The following is a 21894-nucleotide window of genomic DNA, read 5'->3' on the forward strand; positions in this document are numbered from 1 at the left end:
CAATAAAACATGCAATCTAGCTGAGACGTGATCAATAAGGGAAATCGTCTTTCACTATTGCAAAATAGAGAAAAAAACATTTTACACTTAAGTAAGCTTCTTAACCTTGTAGCTAGGGCTGTGAAATTAAATCAAATTCGATTATCATGCGCATCTAGTCAATAAAACCTGTTTCTTGAGTAGTAGTTAATCGCCATCACCTGCTTTCAAATGGAGCGGGAATTACTACACAGAACCGTAAAACACTGAAAAGCTAGGCAATTTCGTGTTCATAATCGAAGGCGATTCGTCTGCGATCTTGTCGGTGAACTACGGCTCTGTGTAGTTCACCGACAAGATCGCAGACGAATCGCCTTCCTGCTCCATTTGAAAGCAGGTGATGGTGATTTACTGCCAATCACTGAACCGGCTTTACTGACGAGATGCGCATGATAATCGAATTCGATTTAATTGCACAGCCCTACATGTAGCCCATCTTATTCGTAAAACACACAAAATGACCAATAAAAAAAAAAGTTGAGCACCAAAAGCAGCCCATATTAAATCTATAAGTTATCTTTGATTGAAAATATGCATTTTCCTATATACACACATGCGATTGTCCCATAAAGCAAAGGGGAAATCATTTTATCGTATTCCTCAGTCGACTAAAATGGTTCACTGCAATAAAACGTGCTACCACACAACATCTGGGATTAAACGGGTAAGATTTTATGACATTTATGATGTATACTGTACTCACAGATATATAGTTATGCTGGCTACCTACAAGGACAGCTAGGGTTGATTATGTTAGCTAACAACACAGTTGACTTAACCTTCCAGTGACAACATTTTTACAGTTTATGCTTCTAGCTGGCAGACTGAATATTCATCAAAAAATTAGATTGCATCCATTTGTACCCCTCCAGGCATTTGTAGGCTTTTAAAGAGTCTCCGGAGTAACGTTAGGAGGGAAAGTTGATGAGGTAGTTGTAGATATCAGGATACTGCAGGTCAGGAAATCTATCCGTTCATATATTGATACACGTTAAAAGCACCTGAGGGCATTATAGGGATCTGTTATGTTTAATCTATTAAGTTTTGCTATGTCTTTTGAATTAAAGTGTGCAGTGAACTGTTGCCTTGAAACTTATGCTGGCGCCATGGTGGTGTAAACAGAATGGGTCACGTGACGTCCAGAGCTCTATTGTGACCCATTTTTATCGTTCAGTTAAAGAAAAAAAAATATGAAAGTTATTCAAATGATTTTGTTATAGCAGTGGTGTGGACTGGCCTATTCACATTTCCCATTCTCAAGAATTAGAATTATTATTAAATCCTCATGGCTGCAATTATCATTACAGTTATAGTTATCATTTTTGGTGTGAATGGGCCTTTATATACTGTACCAAAGTTCTGAGTTTTAACTTTCTTTCACCTCCTCAACAATAATTTGAGATCCTATCGGATACTCCAAAACCAAACTGGGAGGCACAGGAAGAAGTCAAAACAATACGGATTCCCACAGGAAGATGACAAAATAAACAACTGAAGTTCTTTCTAATCAGTAACTTCCAAAGACTGAAGATAGACATCTCACTTTATCACTCTTACTGGCCCGCATAAACACCCAAGCTATCACATCTTCCCTTCCTCCCTCTCAGTTTCTCGCCACTGATATCATCCCTCTGACACACAACTGGGAAAAAAAGGTGTTTAGTGTGATGTCATCTTTCCTCCATGAGAAAAAGGACAGCACACACACACAACCACAGTGTGATCTGTAGGGTGGCAGGGTTCCCATATCTGCCAGTTTGACCTTGCGAGACACAGCTCAGCACTTCTAACTCAGACCTGCGTCAGAACGTTGAGGCACTTTCAGCAACCAGGCAGAGAAATCAGATTTACGACAGAAGGTCAGGTTGAAAACATCCCTGAATTTCTGCTCCGTGGAGCCTTTCGGGAAACTACCACCTTCCTAGCTACTGAGAATTCAGGGTGGCTGGAAGCAAACTCTGAGTGAATCATACCAAGAGGTCTAAATGTTAATAATTTATTTAGTGGATGGCAGGTTGAGGATAATAGCCAAAGAATACTCACCGCTTCGGAATCCGCTATGTCTGCTGAGGAGTCTTGGTGTCCGTCCACCACATCCTCTGCTAAAGTGCTGTCATCTGTGAAGTGGAATCAAAACAGTGGACATTTAAAATTTGGAACTGAAAAAAGGCTGAAGCACTTTTAAGTTGCCATTCTGTCAAACTTGCTGTAGTTGATGAGGCATGTACAAACAACAAAACACTTCATTTAAATAAGTTTAGAGTAATAATATAATAAGTAACAATAAATTGCGCATGCGTGACTTTTAACTGAAACTTCCAAAAATCAATATGTAATTCATTAACTCAGCTGCTGATTCATGTCCAAAGAGCGAACATTTCAGTGACGTAGGTTTATTGGTTTATTTAGAAATTAACAAATTGTGATAAGACGATTCAGATACATTATTAACCCTATACTTTTGATAAAAGGAAGTGACTTATTCCTCCTTTCCAACTGAGCTCAGCAGCTCCATGAATGTGATATAAATAGCACATACAGTAAGCAGCTATTAGTAGAACAATGCTGAATTCTCATCCATGTGGAAAAGAGCTGGGTGTCTACCTTAAAAAAAAAAACACGTTCACAAGACAATCTTTCAACTGTTTTCATTCTATGATGTGAGACAGAGGTGACATCACCAGGTTGCTATGATACAATGTGATGCAAATACACACTGCCATTTAAAAAAAACCTCCCTATTAACATTGTTACCTGAATAACAAAGAAGGCTTTTCCCTTCCGGATGGAAACCGAAACCGCTGATCAATGGCAGAATTTAGCTTAAACGTAACTAAAAATAACATTACAGACAAAATGGGAATAAGTATTGACTTAAGTAAGAATAACTCAATGTTATGTCCACAGAAAATAGTTTGTATGGCAAACATCATTGTATTCACATGCACACACACACACACACACACACAAGCATGTGTCAGAATACAATGAAGCTAATGACAAATTATCTTCAGCTGTAAACAATCTGAATGGCATGACACTTCATTTAGCGGCAGCACAAAGTTTCAGACTTTCAAACAACTGTTACACAGGATGACGGTAAAAGGTAGCGTTATCTGATTGCATCATACACCCCGTAAAATAAATGCTTACACAATCTGTCAGCACTGCCAGAATGATAAATAAAAATGCATTACCTGTCATTTGTTCGACATTTGGTTCCTCAGCACATTTCTGAAGAGTTTCACTGTGCTTCATCAAACAATCAGGCGTATCTTGATGTAATCCACTCAGGCTCTCAGGTGTTTCTGAAGGCTGCAGTTCCTCAGACAAACCATTGTCTATATCCACTGGAGAAGTGTGTTCCAAACCCTGGTGCAATCCACTATTAATATCCAAAGGGGAAGTGAGCTCAGCTGTTGAGGATGAGGCATTGAGTGGGTCAGACATGGAGGAGCTCATCAGAGCTGAACCACTGGTGGTGTCTATGGGAGAGCAGGGGCTGTCCCCCGGGACAGTCGTCTCGCACATATCGGTAGCCATGTCAACACATTCATCCCCACCAGGAATTACAGCAGAGAACTTTACTTCATCAGTGAAGGTCTCAGAAAGTCTGTCACCTTGGCTTTCTGTTAGGAGTGAGGCACAAGACGGGTCTAGGTCATTCACACATTCAACAGTAGATTCTGATGGTGTGTTTGCACACTCCTTGGAGGATTCAGGGAGCTGGAACTGTGCTTTGGATTCAGGACAATCATTGTGTGTGATTTCCGATGGATCAGGGAGCTCGCTGATTGTGTCCTGTGAAGTAGAGTCAATTTCCCTTTCCTGTAGAGGTTCATCTGGATCAACATCCTTAAATTCCGGTTCATCTTGCAAAGTGGACACTAGAACTGATGGTTCCCTTGGCTCACAAATTAGATTTTCATTTGTCGTATCTCCAGAATATGTCTCAGGAATCTGCTCAACCAGTTTGGACGTAGAATCTGGCTGAACAAACGTTTCAGATGCCTCTTCTCCTAAAGGAGTTCCTACGATTATATCAGCTCCACAATTTTCAGAAGACAGTATTGTAGATACATCCTGTTTTAAATCACTTACAATAAAGGTTTCTGAGTCAACAAGCAGAGAAGATTTATCAGAAGATTTTGATTTGTCATCCAAATGTGAGACAACAATGTCCTTAACTGATTCCGGCTCTTCAAAGATCTCTTTAGGGTCGTTTATCCTATCATTCGGGGCTACCTCCTCCTTGCTTCCATCAGGTAGAGACCCATCAATCTGGCAAGATGAAATATCCGCAGTGATGCCAACAAAATCCCCTGCTATTGCACTGATGTCACAGTCTGAGTCATTCAACAAAATCTCCTGACATTCTAATGCAGTTTCTGAAGATTTTGGGACTTGGTGTGGCTGTTGAAAACTTTCTGTAGTCTCAGACGAGGGCTCCACAGCTGGACCTTCATGAGAGGAAGTCTCAGTAACAGGCGAGAGCCCTCGTCGAACCTTATGCACTGGTCCTGGTGCCATGTTTGGACAGAGACTTAATGATGCCAAATATTCACCCTCTGAAATGCTACATCCAGAGTTCTGCTTTATGCTAGCGTCATCCGTAACCAAACCAGAAACTGACTCAGTGTTGCCTTTGGTGTGTTCGCTAATATTTCCTGTCTCTGTCTCTAGGCTACCATGTGGCTTGTCAACACCATCAGAAATAACAGTTTTGTCTGTTTGTACGCATGAGGTAACCTCAGAATTTACCTGAATTGAAGTAAATTTAACTTCATCTGTTCCTACCAAGCATTCCATAGACAGCTTGGGCTCAATCTTGTCGTTGTGCTGACCGTTTTCCTCTGGATCATGGGAAGAAAGTGCTGAAGAGTTTAAGCCCATTTCCTGGCTGCTACTCGTCTCCCCTTCCCTTTCCTCTGGTAAGTCCCCTCGCCAACTAAGATCTGTACTCCCCTCGCTGTCCTCCGTTTGTGAGGGCTGACTAGTTTCCGTGGGGAGGAGACCCTGAGATTGTGCGTGGCCCATGTCTTGGGACTCAAGGTGGCCAGATTGAGCGTTATTGTCCGTTTCAGTCTCTAAACTCCTCTGGCAAGCCTCCTGCTCTTCTTGGTTCCCTTTATCAGGCTGTGAAGCAGCCCCCTGTTTGGCACTGATTACGCAGAGCTCTATATCAGCTTCCTCCCACTGGTTTCCACAGGAAGGGGCACTGAAAGTCACAGAATCGCCTTCTACCCGCTGCTCCGAACAGTCAGCCTTATCTGATGCCTTCCCAGTATCCCCTACAGCTGGCGGGTCAAGCTCCACCTCCCCGTCCTGCGATTGGACATGATCTCCTGTGCCGTTTTGACGAATACACAATCCATCCTCAACGGCAGAGCTATTCGATTCGCAGGTTTCTTCTTGTTCAGAGTTGGGTTCCTGATGCTCAGGCTCCAGTGAATTGGGTGGTAGGCAGTCTGTTTTATCACTTGAGTTTCTGTTAAGAATCACCAGTGCTGGCTTATGCTGTGGCGGAGGATCTTCCTGAATAAACAAAGTTCAAAAACAGCTATTAAATAAAGCAGCACGCCTTATACAGCCCTCATTAAAACTGACATTAAACATTCACCCAGAGAAACAGAGCAAGGTTGCGTGCACAGAGACAGTCTAGTTTGTGATCTGCATTTAGTCACTTCCTTTAGTCACAGATAGCTACCTCCTGCAGAGTCCTACCACAAATGCAAACATCCCTGCTAATCGTACCCAGCTGGAAGTATCACTGTGATCTTAAAGTGGCAGAGCAAGAAAATAAGACTCACCTACTGCCATAGAGGACTCTGAAATCACTGACTCACCTTCTGATGTGACTGCATGAGGCGTTGGAGCTCCTCCACATCACACTGAAGATTAGGTGGGGGACTCCCTGGCACATCCTCTAGCGTCAGGGTGTAAGTGTTTAGCTTAGGGTGGTGTCGCAGAACTCTGCCTTCTGGGTAACGCCACTTGGACGATTTCGCCTCCAACTCTGGCGGGTTGTCAACCCTGCCCAATACAAACATAGCAAACTTTGAGAACGCCCAGCCTCGAGGCACTGAATCAGCAAGGCCACACCCAGCACACCTAGAGAGGATGTGAAATAATACACGATACCGATTGTGGTTACCCATTAAACACCGTGTCAAGTGTGAAAATCACTCGTTTAAACAACACAGCTAAACTTAAAACAGGTTTAAATCCAGCACAATGCCGCAATGAGCTCGGACAACAAGAATTTCATTGTTTCTTTATACAAAGATATGAAAAACACTCATTCTCACTGGTGTAAAAACCTGTTCTGCTTTTTTTTTCTTTGTGTCGGGAGAGAAAAACAGCATGATTACAATAAAGGTGAAACTGAAGTTCCTGGTGGCAGTGTCAACATGACAAACAAGCAGTAAATTGATTTAAGACAGAACATTATGCATCTTAGTAATAGTAAATTACTAAGGTGGAATCACCCTCGTCAACCCCAAAATGCTACAAGCTTTCAAAAGAGAAAATGTGCAATTGTTTGTGTTTTTGTCTGTCTAAGTGGCTCAGATTGTCCCCAGGGCTCTGACACATGGGTAACAACAGGAACTGTTTTCACCTGCTGTGTATCTAAGGTCCAAAAAGGTATCCATAGCAACACTGACATCACTCACAGGAAACTAAAGAGTGCAAAGTGAAAAGGAGAAGCTCTTAAGGTATTGCGGACCTGAGAGGAGTATTTTAGGCAGCCTGAGCATTAGTCAAAAGGCTTAACTCGGAGGGATTGGAGAGCTAAACAAATCATCATGTAACTATATTTGCTGTTTGCCTTCTATTCAACATAATTACATAAAATGGTAACATTATAAGATAATATTATTTATATATATATATATATATATATATATATATATATATATATATATATATTCAAACTCATACATAATTGAAACCACAGTTATAATACATTATAATACACATAAAATGTGTCATGTATTATACCTTATGCATTATACTCTAAAGGCGAAACCATAAATAGGCAAGTAATATGTATTATAACAGATCAGATTGCATATTATAAGATATTACATACTGTGTTTTAATGACTTCATAGAAAGTTAGGACAAAACTTCATCAAAATATCTTAAAGAAACCACAAACAAAATACCATGAGCTTTGATGGAAAGATTTGAGGCAACATCTAAGGGTGTGCTGCGGTTCAGTACACTTGCTTTAAATGAGGCACTAAACCAAAGCACTTAACGGCCTTCTATAACAGACTCTTGAATCCAGAGAGGACAGATTACACGCTAGCTCTGGTCTCTCCTCTATCCTTCTGTCTGTGATCACATTTCACTGGCTTTACCAAAGCTGGGCAGCCAGTGATCCGGTAGACATCAGTCTGGGTGACACCGCTAACAGGAAATGGTTCCTAGAGTGTCGCATCTCTCTAGTATTAATACAATCATTTAGCCTAACGGTCATATATAGGCTTGAATTCAAACCTAATTTAACAGATGTGAGCTCACAGGTATACGTCAGATTAAAGTTGGAAAGAGATATAAAAACAGAATCAAAACAAGCATAGCTCTCTCATCTCTCCCACTCATATCTCATAAATATATGAGTAGCGGAGAGATGCGTTTAGTTTTCAACCCTGAGGAGTACACAGACTACTTGGTGCCCTGTTTTAGAATAGTCAAGTAGGGGAACATTAGGAATCTGTCCCACGCAGGTTTGCTAGCTGTAGACTGTGAAGAGCACTGGCTGGAGGAAGATGATAAAGATAAACGTCTCTGTTACGCATGCACAGGTAATGCCACTTTACTGAGTAAATCTGCAGACAGGATCTTGTTGGTTTGAAACAGGTTTCTGTTGCAGACTGCAAAGGCTTGCTTTAAAAAGCTTATGTGGCTTTAACTGTTTACACAGAGCTCAGAGCCACATGGCCTGTCCTTGTGCTTTGCTCTTATCTCCCCCACATTTCAACATCCTTCTTTCTTCAGAACACAACACTAAATCTCGCCTCATTCACTTGATAAAATCATTGCTTTATTATTATGAATCTGACTCTTACTCTTTTTGAGAATCCAAATCAGCCCAACACAAACACTGCCTGAACGGATCTGTTTGGCTGACCAGTGGAAGACGGGGGGGGAGTGTTTATAAGACATCTGAAAAATAATGACTTTTGCAACTTTACCTTTACGAGTGTGACAACTTTTTATGTTTGAGAGCAACAAATACGATAAAGCTGTATTTTTTAAGGCATTTCAAAGGTCACAACGTCTGTTCTATTTGATTAAGTCTGTGCCTTGTAACGGCCTATTCTTGATATTAATCTGGTCAGATTTCATAGATCAAGATTTGCAGGGGGACAATACTGACAATGGCTGTAAGAATTTGTCTCAAATGCATGTTTGTATTAGTTTTACGACAAAACAAGGCACAAAATACCATCTAAACATCATTACATAATTTTATTAGGACTCAGTCACAGAATTATAATTAAAATAAATATTATATATACTGTATACATCTTAAATAAAACCCTTGTAACTACAAACTAGAAGTCATGTAAATTTACCAGCAGTAATAAAGGTAAACCATGAAAAACATTCAGCTATAATAATGGGATTATGGAATTTAACATATGCTGGCACTCTGTTTCTGTAAATAAAAACTCAATATAATACACTTTGTCATTATAGCAGAAGTATCAGAAACATTTTGGGTAGCCTTTAGATAGTTTTCGACAATAGGGGACCTTGGAGTCAAAAAGGTTACTAAAAACAAGCCAAAAATCCTGGTTAAAGATATCATTTTCTGGCATACTTACTCCGTCAGCAGTTTCTGGAGCTGCGTGTGACCTCTCTTCTGGGCGACCCTGGCCGGTGTACGACCCTGTTTGTTGAGAAGTCGGAGGGCCTCTTTTCCTCCGGGTTGCTGGAGGAGAAACAGTGCTACCTTGCGTAGTCCGCGCTTTGCAGCAAAGTGTAAAAGTGTGTCTTGTGGTCCAGGTTCTACAGGAAACGAAGTACAGAGTATAGTTAAGGTTGTGATCTCAGCTTAATCTCTTTCCTTGTCCTTTTAGAAAACACTATTATCTAATGCATATTCCTGATAATGCTGCTTCAGGAAAGTGCCACACTCACTGCTCTAAGCTCCGCCCCCTGCAACTTCAAAACCAATGAGAGCTGGCAAAGCCCTCGAACTAGACCCACCCCCACAATTCCCTCGACCTCTGTCAACAGAATCTCCTGTCAAACTTGTGCAAACATCATTTCAATAGATGATTTACAATGGAGGACAGAAAAATCAGGCAGAGAGGTTTCCTGAGTGAAAGAAGTAATCGTATTTGAAGGCGTTTATCATAAAGACAGATTACAGAATGCTGTTTTAGAAAGTTCAGGAAACTTGAATGAGGCTCTCTGTGAAAGCAACAGGGACAGAGGCAGAATTGTTCTTGCTGGTTAATGAGAGGCTGAGAATGAGACTGCCCTCGTTTAATCGGCCCACTGAGGATCCAACAACCAATTTGAAGCCCCGAGCAAGAAAAAAAAAAAACAGCAGCTGTGGTGAAGTGATCTGGCACTGGAAAGAACAGCAGATCAGGATCACTACACCATCTGATTGGAGACACAAGAGTGGACATGACACTATATTGAAAATACTGGTCTCAAGTAACTTGTATCCCAAGGCCATGTTAGAATTGTCGTACTCGAGCCTCAAAACACTGGCATTACCATAGCATTTCTTTTAAAAAGTGGTATCATAACCGTACACAAGGTTTCTGCATGTTTAAGGGAAGTTTAGCAAATTTTTTCAGCAAATTTGTTCTCTTGTTGTTCCAAACCTGTATGATTTTTATTTGAAGAGTTAATTTGCAAAGACAGATAACTCCAAAATCATGTTGTTTCATTGGGCATTCCAATTTATTTCAGTCAAACTGCAGCTAAAGGTAAACTAACTAAAAAATACAGCTAACCAACAAAATAAAACAAAAACATGACAACATAAACAAAAAATAAAAAAAATAAAATAAAAAAAATAACATGATTTGAAAATTTAAAAAAATTCATTTCTTACATGCATCTTGCACAGTGAACATGCTTATTATTATTATTATTATTATTAATAAATATTATTTTGCAAACATCCGCAAATTACCAAATAAAAAAAAAATGAACAAAAACATAAACACAAAAAACTCCCCCTTCAGGTCTTTCTAAACCTGAATTAATTTTATTTTGTGTGTGTATTACACAATGGACTGGAAGCACACTTTATTAATAAATAAATACATTTAGCTGACACCAACAAATTAACAAAAACATCACTAAAACAAATAAACAAACAATTAAAAAAATCTAAATGCACAAAAAAAATATAAATTAATATTTAATTTTATTTATTTATATTTCTTTACTTGCGCTTTGGCTCAAAATGTACACTGCTAGGCCACAACTCAGATTATGAAGCACTTTTAAAAATATATACAATTCACATTCCATTATTCAAAATCTAGAAATAATTATACCACCCACCCAAAATTCTGTCATCATTTACTCACCCTCGTGTTGTTCTAAACCTAAATGTGCCATTTTTTCCCTTTCTTTTTCTAAAAACGTTTAATGTTGAATTGGTCCTTGCTGAAATTCACAGTACAGTATGGAGAAAAGCAGTTAAAACATCTCAAAATATCTTTTTTTTTTCTTCAGTGAAACACAAAAGTGTTATACGGGTTTGGAACAACATTCTGGATGAACTATCCCAAAGAAGAATCCAATGCCTCATTTTCCATGAATATCATCTAATATGTGCCATGCAACATGTCCAAATACCAGCAAATTGCCAGTTGGCATGCCCAGTTCCCACACTGGAAACAGTCGTTATTAGCTTACTAGACGTTTTTATTTTTTATATAATGTGCTTAATTTCACTTATGGAAGACTGCTGGCAGTACAGGCCCACTGATGCACTGGGCAAGATGCCTGCGGGTTGCTCTGGTTTCAGGGTCGGTCCAGGTGCCCAGCGCCAGCTGCAACAAATGCCAGAGCTTGGGGAGTCATTACACAGCTCGCCCTCTCCCTCAACAGACAGGTCAACTCTAGGCATTTGTTTTTCAGAAACATTTATGCGGCATAATAACCATAGAGAACTTATTAAAAACGAGATCTAAAGGAAAGGCTACATCTGGGTCCACAGCAACTTGATCTAAATCTGCAGGAAATACAAAACGTTACCAACATGTGCTCAGGTACCAGATAAAACCTGCTATTGTCTTTTCTCTTTTTACTCCGACTGCTGAGCTTCGCATAAATAGGTAAACGAGCTCTCAGATGTTTTACTGAATGAGTTATTTAAGACCAAGGCTGTTTATAAACGATAAGCCTGTGCTTATTATGACATCACAGAGCCTGTTTAGCCTTTGTTGGCCTTATCTCTCTCTGCCTACGGTCCAGCTCTCACCACACCTCCTACATGGACAGAGATTGTGCCTAATTTAGAGGACAAGCTTGAGTCACATGAGAGCTGGGAATCTGTTGTCGCGTCAGCTGTCCTGATGAATGATTCCTCGCTGTGCAATTGTTTGGATCCTCACATTGGCTGGATCCACACACTCATCCAAGCACACTTAATATACACAAGCTCATATTTCAGCCCAGCGGATTACAGCTAGGAAGGATACACAGAAACTTCCACCATGGTGGGGCAGGGAACAGGGGCTTCCTAAGGCGTTTGGTCGTTTACGACTGCAATCAGTATTTTAGTATTCATGTGATATCTTTTCGATCTTTTGTTTGACTTTGTTCATGTTGTGTATTATAATCATCTACCGAAAGTTTATTTTCAGTTCCCCTTTCAGTTCCTGCATGGTTGACAGTCTGTGACACAATAAAACAAACAGACACAATACAACTGTACTTCTGCTGGCATGTTTGTTGTGTGCAAAATGAAAATGTAGATGGTCACACAGTGCATAGTACATTCATATGAACATAAATATAAATAATAAATATATTAAATTTAAAGAAATATTTGTTTAGTTTTTTAAAATAAAATAGATTTCTAACAATAAATAAATATATATTAGGCCCTTATAAGAGTCTAATATTTTTAAAATGTTTTTACACAAGTCTCTTACACTCACTCACACTGCATTTATTTATTTGACAATAATTTTGTCAAATGTAATTACAACTTAAAATAACTTTTTAAAACTAATTTGTATTATACAGTCATGGCCAAAAATATTGGCACCCTTGGTAAATATGATCAAAGGCGGCTGTGAAAATTAATCTGCATTGTTAATCTTTTTGATCTTTTATTGAAATAATTCACAAAAATCTAACCTTTCATTGGATAATAAGAATTTAAAATGGGGGGGGAAATATCATTATGAAATAAATCTTTTTCTCGAATACACGTTGGACACAATTATTGGCACCCCTAGAAATTCTTATGATTAAAATATCTCTGAAGTATATTCCCATTCATATTCACAATTTTGAGCACTCCATGGTGATTATGAACATGAAATTATCAAGCCATGGCTTCCTGTTTCACAGAAATATAATTAGGAGCGAAAACAAAGGCCAAATTCCCTTAATCATCCATCACAATGAATATATTTCTGATGTGCAGCAAAAGATAATTGAGCTTCACAAATTAGTGAAGTGGCCTTAAGAAAATAGCTAGAGCCGTGAAAATTCCCATTTCCACCATCAGGGCAATAATTAAGAATTTCCAATCAACATAAAATGTTACGAAACTGCCTGGAAGACGACGTGTTTCTCTATGCTCCTAATACACGGTGAGGAGGAGAGTTTGACTCTCCAAGGACCACACCTGGAGAATTGCAGAAAATAGTTGAGTCTCGATATTTATCAAGGGTGCCGATATTTTTGGCCATGACTGTACATACATACACATATATATATATACACATATATATACACACACACACACACATACACACATATTAGACACACATATACAGTGGTGTGAAAAAGTGTTGGCCCCCTTCCTGATTTTTTTTTTTTTTTGCATGTTTGTCACACTTTAATGTTTCCGATCATCAAACTAATTTAAATATTAATCAAAGATAACACAATAAACACAACATGCATTTTTTAAAAATGAAGGGTTTTTTTATGAAGGGAAAACAAAATCCAAACCCACTTGGCCCTGTGTGAAAAAGTGTTCAACTTTTGTGACGAGACAAAAGTTGAACTTTTTGGAAGGTGTGTGTCCAATTACATCTGGTGTAAAAGTAACAGCATTTCAGAAAAAGAACATCATACCAACAGTAAAATATGGTGGTGGTAGTGTGATGGTCTGGGGCTGTTTTGCTGCTTCAGGACCTGGAAGACTTGCTGTGATAAATGAAACCATGAATTCAGCCGTCTACCAAAAAATCCTGAAGGACAATGTCCGGCCATCTGTTCGTCAAGTCAAGTCACCTTTATTTATATAGCACTTTTAACAATGTAAATTGTGTCAAAGCAACTGCACAATATCAAAAAAGGAAAATAGTGTGTCAATAATGTAAAATGAAAAGATTAAAAAGATTTTCAGTTAAAGGCATTTCATTATTGAATTCAGTGATGTCATCATCCAGCTCAGTTCTGTTTAAATAGTGTCTTTGCAATCAGGTCGACGATATCGCTGGAAAGTTCGTGACCTCAAGCTGAAGCGAACTTGAGTTCTGCAGCAGGACAATAATCCAAAACACACCAGCAAATCTACCTCTGAATGGCTGAAGAAAAACAAAATTAAGACTTTGGCGTGGCCTAGTCAAAGTCCTGACCTGAATCCTAGAGATTTTGACTTGTGTTATCTTTGATTAATATTTAAATTTGTTTGATGATCTGAAACATTAAAGTGTGACAAACATGCAAAAAAAATAAAAAATCATAAAGGGGGCCAACACTTTTTCACACCACTGTACATATGTATACCCATTGAGACAACATGTCACCCACTAAGCATGTTTGGGATGCTCTGGATCTGTGTATACGACAGCGTGTTCCAGTTCCTGCTAATATCCAGCTACTTCGCACAGCCATTGAAGAGGAGTGGACCAACATTCCACAGGCCACAATCAACAACCTGATCAACTATATGCGAAGGAGATGGCAAATGGTGGTCACACCAGATACTGACTGGTTTTCAGACCCCCCCCAATACAGTAAAACTGCACATTTTAGAGTGGCCTTTTATTGTGGCCAGCCTAAGGCACACCTGTGCAATAATCATGCTGTCTAATCAGCATCTTGATATGTCACACCTGTGAGGTGGATGGATTATCTCGGCAAAGGAGAAGTGCTCACTAACACTGATTTAGACAGATTTGTGAACAATATTTGAGAGAAATAGGCCTTTTGTGTACATAGAAAAAGTCTTAGACCTTTGAGTTCAGCTCATGAAAAATGGGGGCAAAAACAAAAGCGTTGTGTTATTATTTTGTTCAGTATATACACACATCTTTTTTTTTTATCTTACTGACTCACAACTTTTGAATAGATAAGCCAGAATCAGATATTGTGATGTGCATTATTTGTTTGTAGGCAAGTTAGTAAAAGTCTGCTCTTAAGTCAGTAGAAACATGGGCCAATTCTTCGAGAGGTTAGCAGATCCTCGGCCAAATACCAGGTCACAATTCTATGGATATCAGTGTGCAGGAAGAACACAGGAAACTCTTAACAAGAACCTTTCTGACAAATTCACATGAAACACAAATCTATGTCACTGACAACCAAAGTTCCTGCCATTTATCACATGCATCTTCTGTCAGCCCCGAAATGAGTCCACAGCCTGACTTAATAGTCTGTGTAAATGCTCCGTGCCAAAAAAAGCCCTTTTATTAGGGTGGGAATGTTTGCTTTTAGATTATCTGACATAGCGCTCCTGGCTTGATATGAGTACAAGTAGGAGGAAAATAAGGCTAGAATGGACTAAAAGTCTGAACCAACCCACAACTTAAACAAAAATACAAAGAATAAAACAGGTTCATGGCTGTACTGAAGGCCTTTTCTGATGGCACAGTGCTCATGGTCTAAGCATTGTAACTTCACTGTACAGGTGTTAACAAGATGTTCTAAAATCCTCGGTACAACCCACCCTTACAAAACATGCAAATTATGTAAAGGAAAAATGTATTCTTTCAACTAGCTGCCTACTTGTTGAAACAAAAAATAAAGTTTATTTTCCAAGCTCTCACTTGTTGCAAAAGCAGCTCAAGGCATAATAAGTAATCATTTACAAGACACTTTCAAAGCGACACCAGCATAATTGTGCTGGCTCCTAAAATACATTCTTTTGCCAAATGTTATGGCAAAAAGCCTTTGTAGAGAAAAGTCCCAGAATGCAATGAAACAAGCTTGGTGAGAAAATTAAACCAGGATGGTGAAAGAGTTGAGAAAATTGTTAATTATAAATGAACTTGTTTTGCATTCAGTGCTCAAAAGTACTGATAGAAATGAACTTTAAGTATGTTTTTAGCTTAGCAACATGCTAATGTCTGATTCTATTAGGATACATTGTGAGTCTTTCATGCTAAAGCTTTATATTTGTTCCGAAACAATCCCAAATTATTTTTTCATAACAGGATGCAGTCTACAGTCCCCTAGGTTTTAGTAGCTACTAATAAAACCCTGTAAATGAGCAATATTTCTTGTTTAGTCCAGAGGTATCCAAACCTGCTCCTGGAGGGCCACTGTCCTAAACAGTTTAGCTCCAACCCTAATTAAACACTCCTGAACCAAGGCAAGTGTGCTGCAGCTAAACTCTGCCGGACATTAGGCATCCAGAAGCAGTTTAGGACACCCATGTTTTAGTCTAACAGTCAACTTTGAAAACCTCAAAAACAGCGCTTACTCACCAATTCCCAAGCCTGTGCAAGTGCCTGTGCCCAAGTCTGTGCCCAGGACGCTCCAGCCTGCCGGTAGAGGCAGATGTCTTAGAGCAAGAGCCAGAGTATCATCCAACCTCTCACACTCCTTCAGGGGGATCTGACACTCGTCCAGAAGTAATGCTCCCTCGGTCTTCCCCGCTGCATTCACCAGGAACTGGGCCATGTCCAGGGCAAGGTCCTGCACGAACTGGAAGCGCTCCTCAGCCACAGGGTCCACTGAGCCCCCAGGCCGGGCCTGGCACAGCGTGACCTGCACAGTTTCACTGCGATCATGAGCTGTTACGAGACAAAAATCAAACATTGGACAGAAAGATATTATATTTTGTCATTCATTTGTGATTTTGCTGATGTCCACAAGATAACAAACTGATAAATCAAATAAATTTTTTTTTATAAATAAATACATACATGCATACATGCATAAATGAAAAAAAAAGAAAATATAAATGATAAATTAAATAAAAACATAAAATAAATTTGAAAAATTATTATTGTAAATAATCAGATAAATGTATATAAATGTAATAAAGCTTGGTATATTCCTTGGCACTAAATAGATAGCAACACACATTTATTTATTTGTTTGTTTGTCTGTTTGTTATTTATTAGTATTGTAAATAATCAGATAAAAACGACAATACATGAATAAATAATTCAAATACAAGATATACTAGTAAATAGAAATAAAAATAAATAAATAGAAAAGTAACTATAAATAATCAGATAAAATGTAAATAAATAAAAAGCTCTGTATATTCCTTGGCAGTAAACAGATGGCAACAACATTTTAGTATTAATTTTATGCATGTATGCATGTTTGATTGGAGAATCAGGGAACAATTCGAGTCGAATTTCAACTTATTTTGCTAGCATGAGAACCACAGCTCAATGTACACTGCTAGATCACAATTCTAAGTATGAAGCTCTTTTAAAATGTATCAAATTCCAGTCAAAATATTTTTGGTGCAGCTTGCAGACTGAAAAATATTTATACCACCCACTACCATTTCCACAACTTTGTCAACTATAAATCAATTATGACTAAACTAACTAGCTATTTATCTCGTATCAAACAGGGAGGTCTCCTTTCAATCATCTTCAAACTGATTTAAAAAAAAAAGGTATTGCTTAATATTTTGGCAGCTACACATCAACAGACAAAAAGGAGACTAAGTGCCTATGGTTGAGCGGAGATGGATATAATTACTGAGAAATGTTCCTGCATTAACACTACTCATTTTCAGCCGGAGACAGAGGTGACATACTGTAAAAGTACCATTCATAAACAATTAGAACTTCTTCACGAGGGCTGCCAGGAGGCCTGTGTTGTTTCACTACAGTTATGAGATGTCATTGCAACAACAAGCGTCGTGAGGACAGAGTTGGTTAGTGAGCGCCTTTTCTGTCAATGCAGAAAACCCCCCAATGTGTAGATCCACACGTCCAAACTCACCAGCAGCACATTTGTTTGACCAAAACATCTCAGTGGGACATCCGTCTGGTGTTCAAAGCATTTGAGCCATTTTTGTCAATACAGGCCTCTTAGCAGCCAATGATTTGGAATCAACCAAAAGTATGGACCTTCCAGCAGGGGGTTGAAAGTGTACCCTGGCGGGCCGACAGCGGCACACCTGAGACGGACGATAGTAGGGCCATTCTTCATGCGCTCTTAATGCATTGCTGAAAAGCTTTCAAGTGCTCAGCCAGAGTAGTGATTACAAAACCGGTGCCAAACGTCTGCGCTGGATTCCATAACACTGTATCTACTATGATCCTCTGTGGAAGTGCTCAGGGGCTACGGCTGAAATGTATTCCTTTTTTGACTCTGAATACTGGCTAAATTGTGATTTCGTTTTTATTTCTTTGTAAAACAAGATAAGATCGCAATGCTACCAGTTCCCTAAAAAGCAAAAATGTCTCAATAATATTAGGGGGTACAAGATAAATCTTCAGTTTATTACAGTAACGGATTGTGCCTGTTAATGGACGGTTGCTCAGGGTGTTCTAGTTGGTTGCTAGGGCATCACTAAGTGGCTGGTAGGATGTTCTAGGTTGTTGCCAAGTAAATGCCCCTCCTATCTTTTTTTGAAAATTAAATAAAATATACAAACAAACAAAAACATGAGAAATAAATTAAGCAATCAAACAAAAAGACAAACAAAACCAGAAAAATAAACCCTCCCCACTAGCCCTCAGTGAAATGAAAATTATTAAATTTAAAATTGCTTAGGTCATTCCTGTCTTTTTTGAAACTTAAATAAAATATACAAACAAACAAAACCATGAAAAATAAATAAAACAATCAAACAAACAATTAAATGAAGCAAACAAAAACAAAGACAAACCCTCCCCTTCTATCCATCAGAAAAATAAAATAAAATAAAATGACAGGAAAATAAACCCTCCCCTACTAAATGTGACAAAAAATAAATCAAATAGAATATCAAAGAAACTAAATAACCTTTACAAACCTTCCTCCACTAGCACTTGGACAATATGTGACCCTGGACCACAGCCAGTCACAAGGGTCCATTTTTGGAAATTTGATTTATTTATATCGATAAATGAGCGGACTAAATAAGCTTTTCTTTGATGTATGATTTGTTAGGATAGGACAATATTTGTTTGAGGGCACAAAAAAAAAAAAAAAAAAAAAAATCTAAATATTGAGAAAATCACCTTTAAAGTTGTCCAAATGAAATCCTTAGCAATGCATATTACTAATCAAAAATTAAGTTTTTATATATTTATGGTAGGAAATTTACAAAATATCTTCATGGAACATGATATTGACTTAATATCCTAATGATTTTTGCCATAAAAGAAAAATCAATAATTTTGACCCATACAATTATTGTTGGCTATTGCTACAAATATACCCCAGCGACTTAAGACTGCTTTTGTGGTCCAGGGTCACATATGTGGTCAAAACTATAAATATTACCAAGTTCTACACTTAAGTCAATTATTACAGTTCTGTTTAGCAAGTCATGTATTTTAATAAATAAATAAATAAATATAAAAGGAACAAATGACTAAATTACTAATTAACTAAGTAACTAACTAAATAAATATTACGAAGGACAAACAGAAACAGAAAAACACACCCTCCCTCACTATCCCCAAAAAAGTCTATTTTTGCACCAATAAAAAAAATCTGTATATGTTTGTAGACTGGTTATATTTTCTTCCACCTCTTTCAACATATTACTACATTAAGCAAGAATGTGTCTGTTCATTAATAGCTACTCCTTGTCCACTAATCTTCAGAAGCTGCACTGGAACATCTGAATCAGCTCAAGCATGTGCTCAGCACAGTAATACAGAGGTTGCCCAGTGGTAACCCAAACAATTTTGCAGGTGAATAATTGGGCAAAGCCACAACGTGCCAAGAAATGCCTGGACCAGGTCCGGCATGACTGGAATGTAAATGAGTCGATCTCCGCAGGTAATGAGCATCTGGTTCCAGGAAGAAGCTAACAATTATCAAGCACTGATAAAATACTGTACGTGGAATGTGTTGTGTGACCGTTGGGGTTTTAAATACTGACCTGGGCACACGGCTTGCAGCGTGACATGGCTGACTTTCAAAGTGCTGGAAACATGCCTCTGGGTGGAGCCGGCGAATAGCAGGTAAAACTCTACATCCTCCTCATCCTCGACACACTCTTCCTCACAGAGCTGGACAGTCAACAGACACTCACCCTGAACAAGAGAAAGAAAATAGATCATATAAAGCATTTAAAGAATTACTGCTTAAATATTTAATATCTGTCACTATTAGGCAGAAAAATAATCCAATGGGATTTTAAATTATGGTGGAAGTGCGACAATCAAGGACTAAGTCTTTAGTGTTCTCTCCAAAGACTAAAAGCAGTCTTGATAAAGTGTTTAATCGCCTGTGGGTGCAGAAAATTACACAACGAAAGCAATAACTCCTATAAATCATCATTACTGGATCCTCAAACAACAGGGAGGCATCAACACCTGTCCATTAAGAGAGATGCATTTCATTACAAAGAAAGCAGCGACAGAACTGCAGCCTATATACATAAACAAATTCTGAAAAAAACAGTCATCAGCTTTTCCCCACCTTCATAATTATAGCTTCACGGTCATAAAAGTTCAACATTTGTATCGAGGGTGGGTGTTGTATGTGTGTGTGTGACAGCTTTTTACTCTTCACATACTTTAAATGTCACTTCTAATTTATGGTATTGACAACTATTATAATATATATTTTGAAAGAATTGTGGTTATGTTATTAACTCCTGTTTCTGGCTGGAAGGTGAACCGACAAAGAAAAGCAAAGCAAAACAAAAAAAAACGAAACAAAACAACAAAAATAAATACAAACCAAAAAACAGAAAACAAAAACAAATAACAAACACAAAAATAAATGTAAAAAAAAAAAAAATTTCTTCTACAATTAAATTATAGTTTTGGCAAAAATGTGTATTTATAAATTATACTGTTTGATGTTACATTCAAAAAGGATAGATATAGATATAGATATAGATGTGTGTAGTCTCAAACCAAGTAGCAACAATCAAGCAAACCAGACAAAAACAAAATAAAACAAAAATGTTCATTTGGCCTGGAATATAACTCCTAGTTTTGTATGTAAATGCAATTTATAATATTGTGTCACCCGACACTTGACACCAGCAACAAATTTATAGTATGCTTGAGAATGAGACTATGAGAGTGAGAGTAAGACAGAAGGAAGTACCATAAGATAAAAAAAATAAACATGAGAAAGAGTGGCTTGACATAAGTTTGACAGAGCAGTCTAAGCAGAAGGACTGTTTATACCATTTAAAACCAAAGTAAGCATTCCCACACTGCATTTACCTAGCTACTATGCTAGGCCACAAAGTTTTGTCTGACACACAGGGCCTTCAGAGCGTGACGCAAGCAGTGGGACATCCTAGTGAGAGATGTTTTCATTGGCCAAGCTGCAAAAGCCACATGATGCCCTTGCCAAATGCCAGTCAGCTGCTTTTTTTGGCTGATGATGATCACAGCCGCGGAGACATGGCTGAATCCTCATAGTGAGATTAACTCCTGTGCACTCTTAAGTCTGGAGAAAAGTCTGAAAAATCTCAGCTGATATTTCTATATTTAAGGTACACAGTAATATTAAATTCTGATGTGCTGGCGGCATTCAGCAGTGGACCAATTTTATTATGTAACATTAATTTATTCTTTAAATGAAAGTTTGAATGCTTTATTAAAATACTAAAATAATACTATTAATTATTTCAATTGGATTTCATGTAACAAAAGTAATAATAATAATAATAATAAGTTAACTGTTAATTATAATATAAATAGTTAATAATAATAATAATAATAATAATAATACGATTTTGACAAGCCACGCAAAATCGCGTTCATAATCGAATGCGATTTATCAGCGAATTACGGCTCTGTGTATTAAATGCCGCTACGCTGAAAGCAGGTGATGGAGATTTACCGCTAATCAAAGAACAGGCTTTACTGACGAGATGCGCATGATAATAGCATGCGATTAATCGTGCAGCCCTAGTCAGAAAGCTCTTGGATTTGATCAAAAATATCTTAATTTGTGTTCTGAAGCTGAAGAAAGGTCTTATGGGTTTACGGATTTTTAATTTTTGGGTGAACTATCCTTTCAGAAATGAAAGAGAAATTATGACAAGCATTCTTGCCAACAAAAATAACCTTAGGCTCTAAACTTACATTACCAACATTCTACACTTGTTAACACACCCAATGTCCTATTCCTGATAAGTTTGTTTCCTTGCTGGTTGAATCCCTGAGTATGGGAAGGGCTTTTTATGGACCGGTCATATGACCAACTTGCACGAGAAGCAGTTATGGTGACCCTTTGATCTAAGCGACATGTATAAAGTTTAGGAATCTGACTGCTACGTCCCGAGGCTAACCAAGCC

At 38.2% G+C, this 21894-nt stretch overlaps 1 protein-coding gene across 7 annotated transcripts in view; it reads right to left on the reverse strand.

The window, feature by feature from the left end:
- Positions 1 to 21894, reverse strand: part of LOC306868089 (A-kinase anchor protein 13-like) — a 78954-nt gene that overhangs the window by 51251 nt on the left and 5809 nt on the right. For 6 of the 7 annotated variants that reach the window (XM_079414102.1, XM_079414101.1, XM_079414103.1 and 3 more), the window contains exons 3-8: positions 19510 to 19663; positions 15926 to 16234; positions 8879 to 9062; positions 5886 to 6072; positions 3237 to 5574; positions 2083 to 2156 (exon numbers count right to left, since the gene is read on the reverse strand). In XM_079414102.1, the coding sequence (XP_079270228.1) occupies positions 2083 to 2156; positions 3237 to 5574; positions 5886 to 6072; positions 8879 to 9062; positions 15926 to 16234; positions 19510 to 19663 (3246 nt within the window). Of the gene's footprint in view, positions 1 to 2078; positions 2157 to 3236; positions 5575 to 5885; positions 6073 to 8878; positions 9063 to 15925; positions 16235 to 19509; positions 19664 to 21894 lie in introns of all 7 variants that reach the window. The other variant, XM_079414098.1, reaches the window with a different exon arrangement.

This window comes from Barbus barbus, assembly GCF_936440315.1.
Source record: "Barbus barbus genome assembly, chromosome: 50".
Lineage (NCBI taxonomy): Eukaryota > Metazoa > Chordata > Actinopteri > Cypriniformes > Cyprinidae > Barbus > Barbus barbus.